General features: G+C 43.4%; 1 protein-coding gene across 1 annotated transcript; it reads left to right on the forward strand.

Annotated features, from left to right (window-relative positions):
• The first annotated feature begins 1,966 nt into the window (after positions 1–1,966).
• On the forward strand, positions 1,967–12,516 carry LOC109787618 (ABC transporter G family member 41-like). Its single transcript, XM_073500218.1, has 21 exons — positions 1,967–2,919; positions 3,041–3,125; positions 3,280–3,439; positions 3,682–3,758; positions 3,981–4,034; positions 4,114–4,204; positions 4,667–4,968; positions 5,245–5,526; positions 6,494–6,807; positions 7,155–7,261; positions 7,531–7,571; positions 7,652–7,805; positions 8,328–8,401; positions 8,502–8,834; positions 9,040–9,330; positions 10,257–10,340; positions 10,640–10,773; positions 11,033–11,270; positions 11,324–11,518; positions 11,639–11,860; positions 11,972–12,516. Exons 1-21 carry the CDS (start codon positions 2,186–2,188, stop codon positions 12,239–12,241), a joined length of 4,242 nt encoding a protein of 1,413 aa, XP_073356319.1. The 5' UTR covers positions 1,967–2,185; the 3' UTR covers positions 12,242–12,516.
• The last annotated feature ends 4,978 nt before the right edge of the window (positions 12,517–17,494 follow it).

Genomic DNA, 17,494 nt, shown 5'->3' on the forward strand with positions numbered 1-17,494 from the left:
GCTCTCTCGCCAGTCGTTTTGATCGGCGTTTTTCTTTTTGGTTTTACGATCTCCACTTGATCGGTTTGCGTCGCCGCTGCCGCCGTCGACCACCGTGCGCCTCTACTCCGACACCAGCGCGACAGGCTGGCCTCTTCACCGACCCGGCAGCCTCGCGCGACAGGCGGCTCCTAATGGCCATCGTCCGTGCGTCGGCCTGCTCGTCGACCTACGCTAGTCGTCACCACCCTGTCCTGAGTTCAGCGCGCCCCTCCACCGATCGAGCAACGGGCTGCCGCTGCGTCGCCCCATCGGGCCACAGCGTTGCCGCCCCGTGGTTTTCCCCGTGGCTGCACCGATCCGCGCCGCCGCTGCGTCGCCCCTTCGGGCCGTAGCACCGCGACACATGGTCCTCGCCGCCGCCCTGAGGCTGTTCCCATGGTTGCACCACATCATGCGCCGCCGCTGCGTCGCCCCTTCGGGCCGTAGTGCCGCGGCCCGTGGTCAACCGCCGCACCGAGGCCGTCCGCTCCAGGCCGTCCCCGAGGCTGCACCGACCCTCGCGCTGCCGCTGCGTCACCCCGTTGGGCCGTAGCGAGCGTAGCACGCGATCCCTGCAACCGCCCTGAGGTCTTCCCCGCCGTCGCCCCGACCTGCCCGCCGCCGTTGCGTCGCCTCTTCGGGCCGTAACGCTGCGGCCCGCGGTCTACCGCCGTCCACGCGCGTTGACTTCCACGTGATAGCGCTGCGCCGCCTCCCTTGGCGCGGGAACGTCACCGTCTGCGCCGGTCTTCGTCACGCTGTCGGGTTCATTATCGCCTACTTCGAGCACCGCCACCGCGCTCCTTCTCTAGCCGCCGCCGCCGCCTCCTTAGGCCGCTGCCGCCGCTGCTCTTCTTCCGCAGCTCCATGGCGACTACCTCGACACCGGCGACCCCCGACTCGACACCGACCACGGCGTTCTTTGCATGGCTAGCTCGACTACGGCTACACCACCTACGCTCTCGGCTACCTCGACAAACGGCACAAAGGGCTACCGCCTTGCTTGAGCAACCTCGTCGGTTTCCACTCCAGCCACGACTTCCGCGATGCGTCGACCGTTACGACTGTGGGGGGTGTCCGTCGGCTTACCTTCGGATTCTTCTCCAGTCTCACCGTCTGCGTCGCTACCATTGTGACTGCGGGGGGATGTTGAGTATCGTGATTATTAGGAAAGCTAGGATAGCGTAGGATATTATTCTACCTTGCCTTGTACTCCAAGATCATCATGTACTCCTATATATATGTCCACGAGGCTCAAGCAATACAACAAACAATTCCACCAAACCTCTCTCTCCCTTCTAACAGATTGGCAAGAGAAATCTGGGATGATTGTCCAACCACTCAGTCGATGAATCAAACCTAGTCTGGTCAGCAAACACATGTGCTGCTTGACGATGATAATGACGGATCCTTGCCCCCCTCAAACCCATAGTATTTCCACGGGGTCAGGGTAGGCCGAAGAGCCGGAGCAACGATTGGCGTCGGTGATTTTTGTTATTACTGGCGTCGGTGATTTTTTGCTGTAATTGGCGTGGTTTTTTTTTGCTTGGAACGGTGACGAGGCAAGCGGGCGAGGACGGCCGGCGAGCTGGCTGGTGTCTGGGAGGCGAGTGGCTACAAGCCTACAATCACGCCAACTGGACGTACGCGGCGCGGCCGGCTATCACTGCACTTTAACTGTAGTGCAAGCATACTAGGATGTGATGGAGTTTTGTTTTTCCTGTTTTGAGACACTGTGAGCTGTGGGACTCGGCCAACATGCAGTGCACGTCCCCAAGAAGTTAGGACAAGACAAGGAAAAACCAGTGCACTAGGAGAGAGGCACGCGGCGGATGAACAAGTGTATACAGATACGAGTACCCATATCATCGAGTAAACTAATGGCGGGAGACTCGGCCGGCTTGCCATAGTGTTGAGCCAATCGATAATTTTACTGTGAGTGATGTGCTTGCACCCGCCCTGTCCTTGTGGACATAGCATAGCTTGCAGAGATTCATACATTTGTAACTAGGAGAAATTTCTAGTTGAGTATACAGTCAAACGGCATCCAGTCAAGCGAGCTTTTTTTTTAATTGAGAAAGGGAGAGTATATAAAGTCCCATGCATTGGCTGGCTGGTGCATCAGCGAAGGAAAGAAACCGAGGCAGCTAGGAGGAGGTGATCGATGAGCAAGGTGGAGATGGGTGAGGAGGAACAAGGGCAAGATGGTCTTGCGGTAGATGATCCGGAGAAGAAGACGTCGGCTGCGAGCGGCAGGCTGCAGCTGTCGCCGTCGTCGTTGAGGGAGGCGCTCTCCTGCACCTCCTCCTTGTCCCTGAGAGAGCAGCAGCACGACGAAGAGGGGGAGCTGAAATGGGCGGCCATCGAGCGGATGCCCACCTGGGACAGGCTCCACACCTCGCTCCCGCTCCACGCCAACGCCAATGGCAATGGCAATGCCAACGGCGTTCGTCCGCTGGAGCCGGTGGACGTGCGCCGGCTGGGGGCTGCGGACCGGCGGGAGCTGGTGCACACCCTCATCGCCGACATCCACGAGGACAACCTCCGCCTGCTCCGGCACCAGCGCCGCAGGATGGACAGGGTCGGCGTGCGCCAGCCCACGGTGGAGGTGCGGTGGCGGAACCTCCGCGTCGACGCCGAGTGCCAGGTCGTCGATGGCAAGCCGCTCCCCACGCTCCTCAACTCCGTCGTCTCCACGTTCTCGGTACGTGATTCATTCGCTCATCTTGCCGCTCTGCTCTTCTCTTCTCCTTCCGTACTACTAATCGTCTCGGGCACCTGTTCGCTCAAATGCCGCGGTTGCCATCTGCAGCTGCTCACCACCATGCTCGGCTTCAACCGTCACCAAGAAAGGATCCACATCCTCAAAGATGTCACCGGCATCCTCAAACCTTCCAGGTGAGCTTCCTCCTAATATTTGTTCATGTACTTGCTGATCGACATCCCTCTTTCCTTCCTCCCTCATCATCAGTATGCAAAACTCCTCTTTCCTATTTGTCCAATCTGTGTGTACATGCAGGATGACCCTTCTCCTTGGACCCCCGGGCTGTGGCAAAACCACCCTTTTGCTAGCACTTGCTGGAAAGCTCAACAAAAATCTCAAGGTATCCCCACTCTTCTTCCATCGATACGTGTACTTGGTCATTCAAATAATGGGCATGTACTCCAAAGTGTAGTCTGAAATTGCACACAGAAAACAGAGAAAAAACACTGTATTTCAGTACTTCCTTTACTCACATAGTATGTGTGGGTGCGTAGGTAACAGGAGAAATTGACTACAATGGTGTCAAGCTGCAAGATTTTGTTCCAGAGAAGACAGCAGCTTACATTGGCCAGTATGATCTTCATGTCCCTGAGATGACTGTCAGGGAGACGCTCGACTTCTCTGCAAGATTCCAGGGCGTTGGCAGCAGAGCAGGTATTTTCCTTTTTCTGGGACCTGTTTTTTTTGGAAAGGAAGTTGAAACCCCCCGGCCTCTGCATCAATAAGATGCACACAACAATTTCTGGGACCTGGTTACTCAAGATTTTTTAGGGACAGCAAGCAACTAACTAATCTAAGCAAATGCCCCCATAGTCAGAAAGACCTTGATTTTAGGAAATATTAATTACCCATTCTATCTACTAAACCCAGTGCTCTCAATTTCTTGTGTAAAATAGAAATCATGAAGGAAGTCATTAGAAGGGAGAAAGAGGCTGGGATCACCCCTGACCCCAACATAGATACGTACATGAAGGTAAATACTGATCTATTTTGCTATAATGTTGTAACATTTCTGCGTGTGCCCACTGGAACCCTTTTCTCTGATAATATTGAATCAAACCTGAAAACACCATCTTTCTGTCAAGTGCCATAATAATTTTTCAGTGATTCTTAAAAAAGAACAAACCATATCATGTGTGTACAGAACAGTTCACTTTAGCTGCAACATTTACTATTGCTGTGCACTTTCTTATAGGCAATATCTGTGGAAGGTTTAGAAAGAAGCATGCAAACGGACTACATTATGAAGGTAAACAATGTTCAAAGAATAATTCACTGGTTCTAGCGCACAATGTTTTTCGTGTGCATAATCCATTCTTGCCTGACAGATAATGGGACTTGACATATGCGCCGATGTACTAATAGGAGATGCCATGAGAAGAGGTATTTCAGGCGGTGAGAAGAAAAGATTAACCACAGGTGAATTTACAATACATATGACATTTTCAGGATGGTTTTATTATCTCAACTATAATCTTGTAAATGATATTTCTGCAAGATAAATAAATAAATAAATTTACAATTCATTGACTAAAATTCCTTAATTGCATATTGGAAGGTATGCACTTTTTCTGGTGGTTAATTGATTTTGTCGATGCTTTCTGTACTTTATTATTACCATGAACTAATATGAAACTCGCCACAACAAAGTTAACAACAGGGGTATGATAAACCATAAATTTATGTTGTCATGAAAGCACACAAGCATGAACTAATCAACTTAGCATGATTCTTCTCTACTTTTTAGAATGTAGCTGTAATGTGTTATATTCAGTTCATGTAATCCCAACCTCAATTTTGGTCTATGTAGGATAAATAATATAAATTAATTCGATACTTGATGCTTATTTTTCTTCACTTGTAAAAATTTCTTACAAGCAGGAGAGATGATAGTAGGACCATCAAAAGCGCTCTTCATGGATGAAATATCAACTGGGCTGGACAGTTCTACCACCTTCCAAATTGTTTCTTGTCTCCAACAGCTAGCTCATATATCAGAGTCTACCATACTGGTCTCACTCCTTCAACCAGCACCAGAGACTTACCAACTTTTTGATGATATTATCTTGATGGCTGAAGGAAAAATCGTATACCATGGTCCTAAGAGCTGCATTATGAGTTTCTTTGAATCCTGTGGCTTTAAGTGCCCTGGAAGAAAAGGGGATGCTGACTTTCTTCAAGAGGTATTTAGCAAAATATAGTCATTTATATAGTCTGAATTGCTCATGTCAAAATAAGCATCAATAGAATCTAGGGGGTCATGTAAGCATGGTTCACCTTGTCATCTAACAAAGTGTAAGATTTATACCTATAGTTCTGATGTGAATTCAATGAAAGCAAACATTGTTAATATGAAGTAATTGGGTTTAGATTATGATAACCTGAGTTTGTCATGCTTATTTTTACTCTTGCTTACAATCGTAAGGTAGTCCACTCTTAACAACTTATGTATTACATAGGTCCTGTCAAAAAAAGATCAACAACAATACTGGAGCCGCACCGAAGAAGGATATAATTTTGTTACTATTGATCAATTCTGTGATAAGTTCAAAGCATCTCAAAGTGGTCAGAATCTTGCTGGGGAGCTTTCGAAGCCGTATGACGAATCTAAAGGAGATAATAATGCCCTGTCCTTCAGTATCTACTCATTATCCAAGTGGGATCTACTCAAGGCATGTTTTGCACGAGAGCTCCTTCTTATGAAAAGGAATGCCTTCATCTACATAGCAAAAACCATTCAGGTAAGGAAGTCGAAGCTATCTTTTGGAGAAAAAAAATGTGATTGATGCATGGGAATTTTGTGCCTAGTTTTACAGTGCTATTTTAGAATGTCACATGCTAGGTGTTTTATGGGTGTAGATTGAGTTCTAGTCTGTAAATGCACAATCCTGAAATTACATGCATTATGCTCAGTATTAGTTACCGATCGAAATATAGCAAAATCTAGAAGCAATGTGATGCAATAAAGTTCTTGTGCTACTATGGAGGTCTGCAGGTCTCAATAAAGCTTTCGCACTAAAAGTTGAGATCTATGTTTACATCTGCATTTGAGTCACTTTCATCTCTCCAGTGAACTGCAGCATTAATATATATAGTACCTCCTCCATTCCAAATAACTTGAAGTTCTAGGTTTATCCTAATTCAAACTTCTTTAAGTTTGATCAAGCCTATATAAAAATATACCAACATCAACAATACCAAATTTGTTTCAGTAGATTCATCATAAAATATATTTTCATACCACATATATTTGATGTTGCACTGTGCAGGGGTAAGGCTTGACTCGTATAATCCTTCCCCATACCCCACCTGGTGTGGGAGCTAGATATTATCACATTTTTCTATAGACTTTATCAATATTGAGAAGTTTGACTTAGGACAAAGCTAGAACTTCAAATAATTTGGAACAGAGGGAGTAGACAATGAAGGTAAAGATTGATGCCGTATGTAGCTCTAGTTGTGCTCAAATGCGAAATATTGTAGGAATATGGACTGTGTGCTTAACACAGGGTACATGGACTTGTAGCCATCTTGCAGTACTTTCTTCTGCACACTGAGAACATTGAACTCTTGGCCCATATAGAAGTCTACAACAGGAAGTTTCCCAGCATGTCAGCATCTTATTCTGCATTCAGTTCCTACTCAGTGTGCAATTTCAGGACTTAAACATGCACACCATAAACTAACATATGTATTTCTGCGCTGCAGCTTGGATTACTTGCTGTTATTACTGGGACAGTATTTCTCCGCACACGTATGAGTGTTGACAGAATTCATGCTAACTATTATATGGGTTCACTCTTCTATGCGCTCCTGCTGCTGATGGTGAATGGATTCCCTGAGCTGGCCATGACAATTGACAGTCTGCCGGTCTTCTACAAACAGAGAGACGACTATTTCTATCCTGCATGGGCTTATGCAATACCATCTTTTATCCTAAAAATTCCAGTCTCTTTAGTTGAGTCAGTAGCTTGGACAACAATATCCTACTACCTGATTGGCTATACCCCGGAAGCATCCAGGTAAAGTTACAATTCTGTTGTAGAAACTAATTACCAAGTGGGATGGGAGCACTAGTTGAACTACAACAATATTTCGATTGAGGAATTATCATCATTCACCCAACTCGAGTCATTTAGATGTGGATTATAATCACCCAATGAAAAATAAAAGATTCTTGCCAGTGAAAATAGTCCAAAGTATAGCATTGTTTATAATGGTTTTGCTGTGATCTGGTGTATTGTAGTCGAACATAAAAATCCCTTATCTAATACTATATTTACTTTTCTTTTAGAATTTCTTTCCGCGAAAATAGTTTTTTCAGCTGCAATACTTTCTTTGTGGTAACATGCACGATTCTTGTGTTCAGATTTTTCTGTCAGCTCCTCGTCCTCTTCCTCATGCACACAGTAACATTATCAATGTTTCGATGTATCGCCTCATACTGTCAAACAATGGTGGCTGGTTCAGTCGGTGGTACGATGGCATTTCTAGCCACCCTTCTGTTTGGGGGTTTCATAATTCCTCGTTGTAAGACACTCCCTTATTTTCTTCCCACACAAAAAAAGAATACTCCCATTTCATATTGCTAACAACAGATGAGTCCTAATTTATTGGAAAAGTAGGTTGTCCTCAATTATTAAGCAAGCATCGCTAACATTTTCAGTGCCGTATTGCTACAGCATTTCTGCCTAATTGGCTAAAGTGGGGATTCTGGCTTTCTCCATTGTCGTATGGTGAAATAGGCTTAACTGGAAATGAGTTTTTGGCACAAAGATGGTTGGAGGTACATTTTGGCGTACCAAGTATGAATTAATTTTAGAAACATGTAATATCAAAAGATACTTAATTTTTTTATCTTGATAGATCAAGGTATCTGGTGTAGCACTCGGAAGGAGGATCCTAATGGATCAAGGGGTAGACTTCTCCAGCTATTTTTACTGGATCTCAATTGGAGCATTGCTTGGGTTTACTTTGATGTTCAATGTAGGCTTTGCCATAGGTTTGACCATTAAAAAGGGTAAGTGTGACATGTCCGAAATTGCATTAAGCTAAACAACTTAAGTAGTAAATTCCCTCCAATCCAAAATAAGTATCGCAGTTTTGAACTTAGGTTGAACTAACCTTAGTTCAAAACTGTGACTTATTTTGGATCGAAGGGGGTATAATTTTCTAGTGTAACAGTGTCGCATAAATTGTGAACTCAACAAGCATATGCTAGAGAAGTAAAAAAAAAATGGGAAATGGAGCAAAAATAGTTTCATTCAGAAGAACATACTGTTTGCTCTGGTTAGATATGCAACCTATTCTAACCTCCTATGAGCCTGTCAGTTCCAGGAACTTCTCGAGCTATTATCTCTCGCAATAAGCTTACCACATTTGATGGAGTAGACCAAGATAACAACACGGAAAATATGATGCCTAAGTTACAAGCAGAGACTGTTTTGTCACCAAATAGGACCGGTTAGTTGAATTCTACACCACACAATACTGTCAATGGGATATAATCTTAGTTTGACTTCAATAATTAAATCTTGTGCAGGGAGGATGGTATTGCCTTTCACGCCCCTTATAATATCATTCCAGGATGTCAACTACTATGTAGACACCCCTGCGGTAATTCAAATATAGCTAGAACATCTGTGAAAGCATGACTGGAGAACTTAGAGCCATACCAAGGGCTGATCACTAATAACTAAGTATTTCTTCATTGCAGGAAATGAGGGGGCATGGTTACATAGAAAAGAAACTACAGCTACTCCACAATATCACAGGAGCATTCCAGCCAGGGGTTCTCTCGGCACTCATGGGGGTTACTGGAGCAGGAAAAACAACACTCCTTGATGTTCTTTCTGGAAGGAAAACTGGTGGTGTTATTGAAGGGGATATAAGAATAGGAGGGTACCCTAAAATTCAGCAAACTTTTGCTAGGATATCAGGCTACTGTGAACAAACTGATGTCCATTCCCCACAGATCACAGTCAGCGAATCGGTTGCATATTCAGCCTGGTTGCGCTTTCCACCAGAAGTTGATTCAAAAGCAAGAAATGTGAGCTATATTTGTCTCTCTTGTTGAAAATACAATATGGTATCGGAGCCAAGAGGTCTCGAGTTAAAGACCCTCCTAACGCAAACCTATATGAAAAGAATAAAAGTGTAGTGTACAGGGTTTGCATTCTTGTATCCTAGCCTCATAGGTGGTAGGAACAGTTGAGACGAAAATGTGAGCTCACCCGTATTCCTTTCCCTCGCAGGAATTTGTCAAGGAAGTTCTTGAAATAATTGAGTTGGACGAAATTAGAGATTCTTTGGTCGGAATACCAGGGGCAAATGGGCTATCAACAGAGCAAAGGAAACGGCTTACGATTGCAGTTGAGCTCGTGTCTAACCCCTCGATCATATTTATGGATGAGCCAACGTCAGGCTTGGATGCAAGGGCCGCTGCTATTGTCATGCGTGCAGTGAAGAATGTTGCAGACACAGGTCGAACAGTTGTGTGCACCATTCACCAACCAAGTATCGATATATTTGAGGCATTTGATGAGGTAACTACTTTACATATATATCCCTCTCCAAGATTCTCTCTCTAGGCATCAAGAAATAAGTTTTTTTATAAGTATATTTAGCAATGGTAATTTTCCAGGTATAATAAGTATATTTAGTATTATAAGTGATGTATTGGATAAGAATGTCAGAAATCAGTTTTGTCTAAATCAAACATGAAATAACCAAGTGTTATGGAACTGTGAAGCATTTGTTCACCTTTCAGTAATAATTGGAAATAGCCATGGAATAAGTTAACTATTAGACATGGAATAAAATCAGTTTCTACTTCAGATAGAACCCTTAACACTTTATCGGCAGGAAACAAGCTACTTAAAGAACCCCAAATTAAGTCCAATGCAGAGCCTGCCTCAGACTAAAGTTTTCGAGAAGCTAACAGTGATAGTACAATCACAACTTTCTCTTACTGAGTGTTTTTATAGAATAAAATGGTACTCCCTCCGTCCCATAATATAAGAGCGTTTTTGACACTACACTCAGTTTTCTCAGTTTTATTGTTAAAACTGATGTTAAAACAAGCTAACACGTCCATTCAAGGGGTAGAAACACATTAATTGGAGAAAAGAAAAAACTATGTACAACAGTTATCTTGGTTGTATTTTAGCAGTGCCAATTATTATTTATTTTTTGCGAGGTTAGCTTGCCAATTAACTATAAGTAGATTATGATAGCTGCATCTGTTCTAATTTATGAGTATCAAAGTTCTGTAGCAAAGGAAACTCTATTTCTGAAAATACATATGTATTTTCTAATGCATAATCGTGCATGTGGGCAATTCAGATAACCCCTAGACCTTAGTTCCAAAGTAATTTAGATGCATTATTAATCATAAATTCATTAACTAAAAAATAAATCCATATACAAGTGTAATAACACATTTACTAATTAGCTTCTCATATATATTTAGTTGATGCTGATGAAAAGGGGTGGAGAGTTGATATATGCTGGGCCAGTTGGACACCATTCATGTGAGGTCATCAAGTATTTCCAGGTAAGTAGTAATCTTAACTTGTCCTTACACAAAATAATTAAGTACATGCGCATATAATTTATACCGTCCATTTATATGTGATACAAGTCAATTTAAACATACCATTTACCTGATCTAATTATATTTTGTTTGCATCCTTTTTTGTTATGTATTATTCTGAACCCATTCTCCAGTCCTCATGATTTTGCAATCTACATAATACACGAAGGGGCAAGCAATATTAATCACCGAAGGCTATACTCAGTTGACCACCTTCCTGTGTATACAAACTGTTGAAATTATTTTCTTTGTTCTTTCAGGCAATACCTGGGGTAGCCAGGATCAAGGAAAACTACAACCCATCAACATGGATGCTAGAAGTTACTTCTACATCTATGGAACTTCAACTGGGAGTAGATTTTGCACAAATGTACAGGGAATCATCAATGTGCAAGTAAGTTAATTTCGAAGAACCAGCTCAGTTGGCACTAGTAAACTATCCAAAGAAACGTTGCTTGCAAAATAGATTGTAAGTTTTGATCAGAATACCTGAAAAAAATAAAAACAGACTTGTGGATCTCAGAATGAGTTTTGATCAGAATGGAATATAAGCATAGGTCATCATAGCATACTTAACAGAGATATCATTTAGTCCTTAAATTATTGTTAACACAATATTCATGCTAACCAGTATTTAAATTTTGTAACCAAAGGGACAAGGACATGCTGGTGAAGCGATTGAGCATGCCAGTTCCCGGTACAAGTGACCTCCATTTCCCAACCCAGTTTCCACAGAAGTTTCGGGAGCAATTCAAAGCTTGCCTCTGGAAGCAGTGTTTGTCGTATTGGAGAACTCCTTCTTACAACCTGGTGCGGATTGTATCCTTAGCAGTGGCCTGCATTTTCTTCGGTGTGTTATTCTGGCAGCAAGGCAATATCAATCACATGTACGTAAGCCATCTCTTAATTATGCATCTTAACTGATGAATGTATGATGGCTAAAGTTGCTTCTTTTGTTTGAGGGTAGAAACGATCAGCAAGGTCTCTTCACCATATTGGGCTGCATGTATGGATTCATTCTGTTCAGTGGCGTCAACAACTGCCAGTCAGTGATGCCTTTTGTCTCCGTTGAACGCTCCGTCGTGTACAGGGAAAGGTTTGCAGGGATGTACTCTCCTTGGGCCTACTCTTTTGCGCAGGTCCTATTAATCACATGAGCATTACTAGCTTCAGATAGATTATATTACTATTATGTTCAGGTATTGACTTATCTTTTTTTGGGATAGGTTGCCATGGAGATACCTTATGTGCTGGTGCAGGTAGTGCTCTTCATGTTGATAGCATATCCAATGATAGGGTATGAGTGGACAGCAGCAAAGTTCTTTTGGTTCATGTACACCATGTTGTGCACACTGCTCTACTTCGTCTACCTGGGAATGTTGATGGTGTCACTCACCCCCAACATCCAAGTCGCTTCCATACTCGCATCCATGTTCTACACCCTGCAGAATCTCATGTCCGGGTTCATCGTGCCTGCGCCTGTAAGTAAAGCCATCTTAACTCTAGTACTAGCTAGTATTAAGTATATATATACCATTACCATTACAGATCAAATAATGGTGCTTACAAAAAAATACATAAACATATGGCAGCAAATACCAAAATGGTGGATATGGCTCTACTACATCTCCCCAATGTCGTGGACGCTCAATGTCTTCTTCACCACGCAGTTCGGAGATCACAACGACAGGATGATCGTTGTATTTGGAGAGACCAAATCCGTCTCAGCATTCATGACGGACTACTTTGGTTTTCGCCGTGACCTGCTGCCACTGGGAGCGGTGGCCCTGGCAGCATTCCCTGTCCTCTTTGCCGTCCTCTTTGGTTACAACATCTCAAAGCTGAACTTCCAAAGGCGATAGATATTGAAAACACACATATCTCTTTGTGCTAAAATTTAAAGCCTTAGTTAGCTTACCAACACAAAAATTGTCAGTATGTATTTTTGTGTAAATGGGATATACAGCAGAACAAAATCCCAGTAGTAGCTAGTATTTGAGAAGATGTACGGTATCGTCGTTAACAGAGACTCTTAGGCGCTTTCACCCTAGCCTGTCTCATTATTTATTATTGTAAATCATTTGTTATTATTGTGAATAAATTTGCAATACAAGTCTTGTAGTGATGAAAAACCACAACACGCAACCCTGACAATTTTCATGAGCAGAATAGAATTAGTATCAGCTGATCTATGAAGGTTTTTATTGAATCTATTATCAGCCATACAGTTTGAGCTTAAATGCATCAAAGATGTGTGGTAACCAATCAGATTATCAAATATTCTTTTTGAGGGAAATGCCATCATGACTAGCTTTATTTAAGACTTAAATAATGTTACATTGTCAATGAGGATTGGCAAAAGAAATCTGGGAGGATTGTCCAACCACTCAGTCGGTGGATCAAACCTAGTTTGGTCAGCAAACACATGTACTGCTTGACGAGGATAATGATGCATCCCCGGCCCCCTCAACCCCCAGGATCCCCAAAGGGTCAGGGTAGGCCAAAGAGACGGAGGAACGAACATCCTCACGACAGGGACGCGGGCGTGGAGAGTAGGCCAGCCACCCCTGAAAGGGTAGCGAGTCGGCCCATCCTTAGGGCCTGGCCCGAGCAATTTATTCCTGGCTTTGCCATATACAAGGCGAGACCGAAGAGAGTCATCAGGACATTCTAGAGAACCTTAGAGCTAGGTTTCCCCACCTACTACTATCTCTATCCTCTCCGCTGCCATGCCGAGAGCTTGTAACCCAAGAAATTGATCTCTTCACGGATGTAACAACCCTGGATTAATAATAGTACTTAGGAATTGATTGTGCATCATAATCACGTCATAAGCATCATATTTTATTTAATTCTAATTTGAAAATGAGGATAGTTCCAACCCTCATCTTTTGAAAGGGCTAAAACCCTAATACTTTTTCAATGCACCCAAAATACACCTCTCAACCCTAAGATTTTAGCATGGACTTCATATCTACTATATCACTAAGCTTCCTAGGGGTAAAAGGCGTCACAATCAATTGAGGTGTCCAATTGGAATTAGGTCACCCGATTTTGACCAAGTCAACAATTTCTCAAAGCTCCCATTCAGTTCTTTGATACTATACACTATGCTTCCTAATTTGAAGTCCTCACAATTAACTCAGGTCTTCATATTAAAACTTGGTCACCTGATTTTGACCGTGTCAATAATTTCTCAAGGAGCCCTCCCATTTAATTATTTTAATTCACCATATTCCCTAATTTTAAAGCTCTTTTAATCGATTGAGATATTCAATTTTGAATTTAGTTTACGATTTTGATCTGGCCAACGATTTTTCAAATCAATCAACACCACCCGGCTAGAAGATATCAACCCTATGCACCCTCTTACCACCTACAAAAAAGAAGCGCCACCCTGTGATGATACCATAGCTGCAATATAGTACATGTAGCCACTGACGTAGAAATTTACCAACAAAAGTATGAGTTGATTAGTGCATAACACAGAATCGCACCATGAAAGGCCCGCCAAGTAACCGCATTATAAATAAACATAAAACACACTCCATCGTCTCCCCCATCCGCCAAACTAAATATTCCATCAGTTCCAAAATACAATGGGTATTGGTTCTTTGGAAAGTCAAATTTCTTTAACTTTGACCAAGTTTAGAGCCAAAAATATTGACATCCATAATATTAAGCCAAAATTTATGGAAATTCATTGCATCATTCTAATAACACCAATTTTATATTATGAATTTTGATATATTTCTTCATAAATTTGATCAAACTTAAAGAGGTTGAATTTTCAAAAAAGTAATACATCATATATTTTAAAACAAAATGAGTAATTTTTTAAGAATCTCAACAACACCAACGGCACAGCAAAGCGCGCCCAACCCTTCTAGTATATGTATATGGACTCACCCCATATAGTACTAGGAAACTACTTATAGGTGGGGTCACATTAGTGGCGGGCATGCTGTGGCACCCGCCACTTGTAATCTGACCAATTATTAGTGGCGTGTAGTGTTGGGGTCACCTACTACAAGTAGGATCACGAGACAGACGTATTGGATCTTACCTAGGGCCCCACATCAACAAGCATTAAGACCCCTGGGTCACAAGCACATTCAGATGTCCATCAAGACCTATCCACTCGGATGCTATTCATCCACTCAGACGCTATATATTCACTTGGATGTCGTTCCACCCACTCGGCTACCTCCACAGCATTTGGCCAGAGGAAGACGAGTAGTCAGCGTGGAATCTGGAGCATCCAAGAGTGCACGATGTCAGGTGTTACTAGCCATCCATATGCCAGTTACCAGTAGCAACGCCTCATCAAGTCCCTTTGTGATGTAGCTAGATAAAGGGGCGGCGCACTCTATATAAGACACCCTGTAGCACTTGGATGGGGGTTCGCATCCATTGTAATCATCCATACGCAAGCGAAACAAACAACTCCAGAGCTCGAGACGTAGGGTCTTTACCTCCACCACGAGGGGCCCAAACTCATAAACCTTTGTGTCACACCTTCGCGTAGCTAGGGTCTGCCCTTGTTCGTACCCTAGTACTCACTATTAGAATTACTCCCACGACAGTAGGCGCCCACCTTGGGGCTGCGCGTCTAGCAGTGCACAACGCAGGTGGAATTTTCCTGTCCATCATGGTTTCCAGCCTCGAGATGGTGATCGGCGACGAGATCCGTTTCGATGCCCTTTGTTTCATCCCCGATGATTCGGCGTGGTTGCAGGAAGCCCCGCTGGACGTGGAATCGCTGCCCATCCGTGGCGCAGCGCACTTCCGCGCGTGTTCCTACGGAGTACTTCTCCGTCAGCCGTCCGTCCCATATCAGACGCCCCCTGACTTCTCGCTAGGCATCGCCGCAAGCTGTCCGGCCGCTCGCGGCTTTAGCGGTGGGTGAAGCATGTCATGGCTCTTTAGACCGCGGCCGAGTAGGTGGCTGCACTTGTAGCTGAGCAGGTGGCTATGCTCAAGCGAGACGACTTGTTCCACGATCTGTTCGCCTCTCCCCAAGATGAAGTCGAATGCGTAAGTGTTCAGTCCACAGTCAAAGTTCTGATGGCTGGTACAAATAATGGCCCTCCTGGTGTCCCGAATAACCAGGACGGTCTTGGCCACGAGTCTCATGAGCACTGATGAGTGATATTTTACATTCATTTCACCTTTGTTTAAACCGAGATATTTCATTTAAAAAGAGATATTCACTACGATATTGGTACTAATGACTAATGAATGCAAATGATTCCACAAATCCTCTCTTTGATGTGTTTCCACAGGAAATGGCTAAAAGGGAAGAAATCACTTGTGGAAATGGAATGGAAGGAGAATGGAGGAATAAGGAATCAACAGGAAGCGTCTGCGCGAAGACAACACGAAAAATGGTGTTTCATACGGGCGCGAGTGCTCGTATGAGCACCCGTTTGGCATGGATTTCAAGGCAGATCGTCCACCTGAACAACTTTCATTGAAGGGACCCCGTCGAAATGTCAACAGATAGACGAGCACAGAAGCCATAACCTCTTCATCATCATACTCATCCACAAACCCTAGCCGCCGCCATCTCCATCACCATAGCCACTCCACCACCACCATAGTGCTCTTCCATCTCATTCATACTTGTAATCGTGCATCGCACAAGGCGTCCATTGTAAGACATATTGCAATCGATCAATCTCAAGATGTGTTCTTCAATGTTTTCTTCCTGCGATCTGATCTCCATGTGTGAGTAGTTTGGTAAGATATGGGTTGAGGCATGAGCCCTGCAATGTATTTGTTGAGGGGGTCAATGGAATACTTTAACATAATGTCCCGTATGTGTGAAATAAATTGTTCCGTGAAGATGTCTCTTGTCTTATCCGCGATCTTCACCCCTGCAGGTACCCAGGATCATGGAGATCGAACACCGGCGACAATAAGATTTAGTAGGGTAACATGGATCATATCCTTGGGGATAAATGAGGTGTAGTCATTAAACGCCCATGTTTGGTTTTAATATCTTAATTATCGAGGCAACCCCACGCGACAGATAGGGCCTGCAGTAGGACAACAGATTCTTGATGCAGGACTCGTGTCGGTCATGATGTTATTTGGACACATCCCCCACTTTGATCCGTAACAAGCACATCTCGATGAGTGACTTCCAGCGCACAAATTAATATCTTATTTGATCCCAGCGCAAATACAAGGTTGTAAGCATAAGACCTCATACACGTACCTCTTTTTTATTACAAGTGTTTGAATCACTATTCGCTTGCTGATCCGGTCAAAAGCTGGATTTGACACTTTGACAAAAGCTTGCTAAAGACCATCTCAAGGGGATCTTCCTCTCGTGGGTTCAATAACCCAGCGTCACCTCTAGGGAAATAGGTGTGGCATACTCTTTTCTGTTCCAATACCGGATCAATAAAAGGAGGTATCAAGCCCTTTTTCTAGCGCCGTTGCAAGGGAGGAGTTTAGCATTCCCAGTCTTTGTGTTTACAGTTTTTTTGTTAAAGTTAACTTTTAGTTTTTGTTTTTACTTCTCTGTTTTTAGTTTAAGTTTTATTTTTTGTTGCAAGTGTTGTCACACTACTGCATGATGCTGCTAAGGCGACACATATGAATCAGAGACCCTTGGACCAAACTGTCTGCGATGCATTAATCGCAAACGGTGTATTAATAAAACCGTCACCAATAAGACGAAGTGTTTGCGATGGCGGAGACATCAAGCACGATTCATATTAGAGTTGTGCGTGTGATACTTGGCATACAGTTGATCCATACGAACTGTTTGCGATGAGCATAACAACAGAAACAGTCAGCATGTCAAGGTGTGTGCGATATACCGCATACAGTTCAATCGTACAAACTGTTTGCGATTAGCTAACACAACAAAAACGATCAGCCATATCAAGGTGTGTGTGATATACGGCATACAGTTCACACGGATGAACTGTTTACGATTAGCCAACACAACAGAAATGAACAACCATATCAAGGTGTGTGCGATAGATGGCATACCGTTCACTCGGATGAACTGTTTGTGATGAGCTAAAACAACAGAAATGGTTTAACATAACAAGATGTGTGTGATGCTCGGCAAACAGGTCAGTAATCAGAAATATGCG

The sequence above is a fragment of the Aegilops tauschii genome, chromosome 5 (assembly GCF_002575655.3).
Source record: "Aegilops tauschii subsp. strangulata cultivar AL8/78 chromosome 5, Aet v6.0, whole genome shotgun sequence".
Taxonomy (NCBI): Eukaryota; Viridiplantae; Streptophyta; class Magnoliopsida; order Poales; family Poaceae; genus Aegilops; species Aegilops tauschii.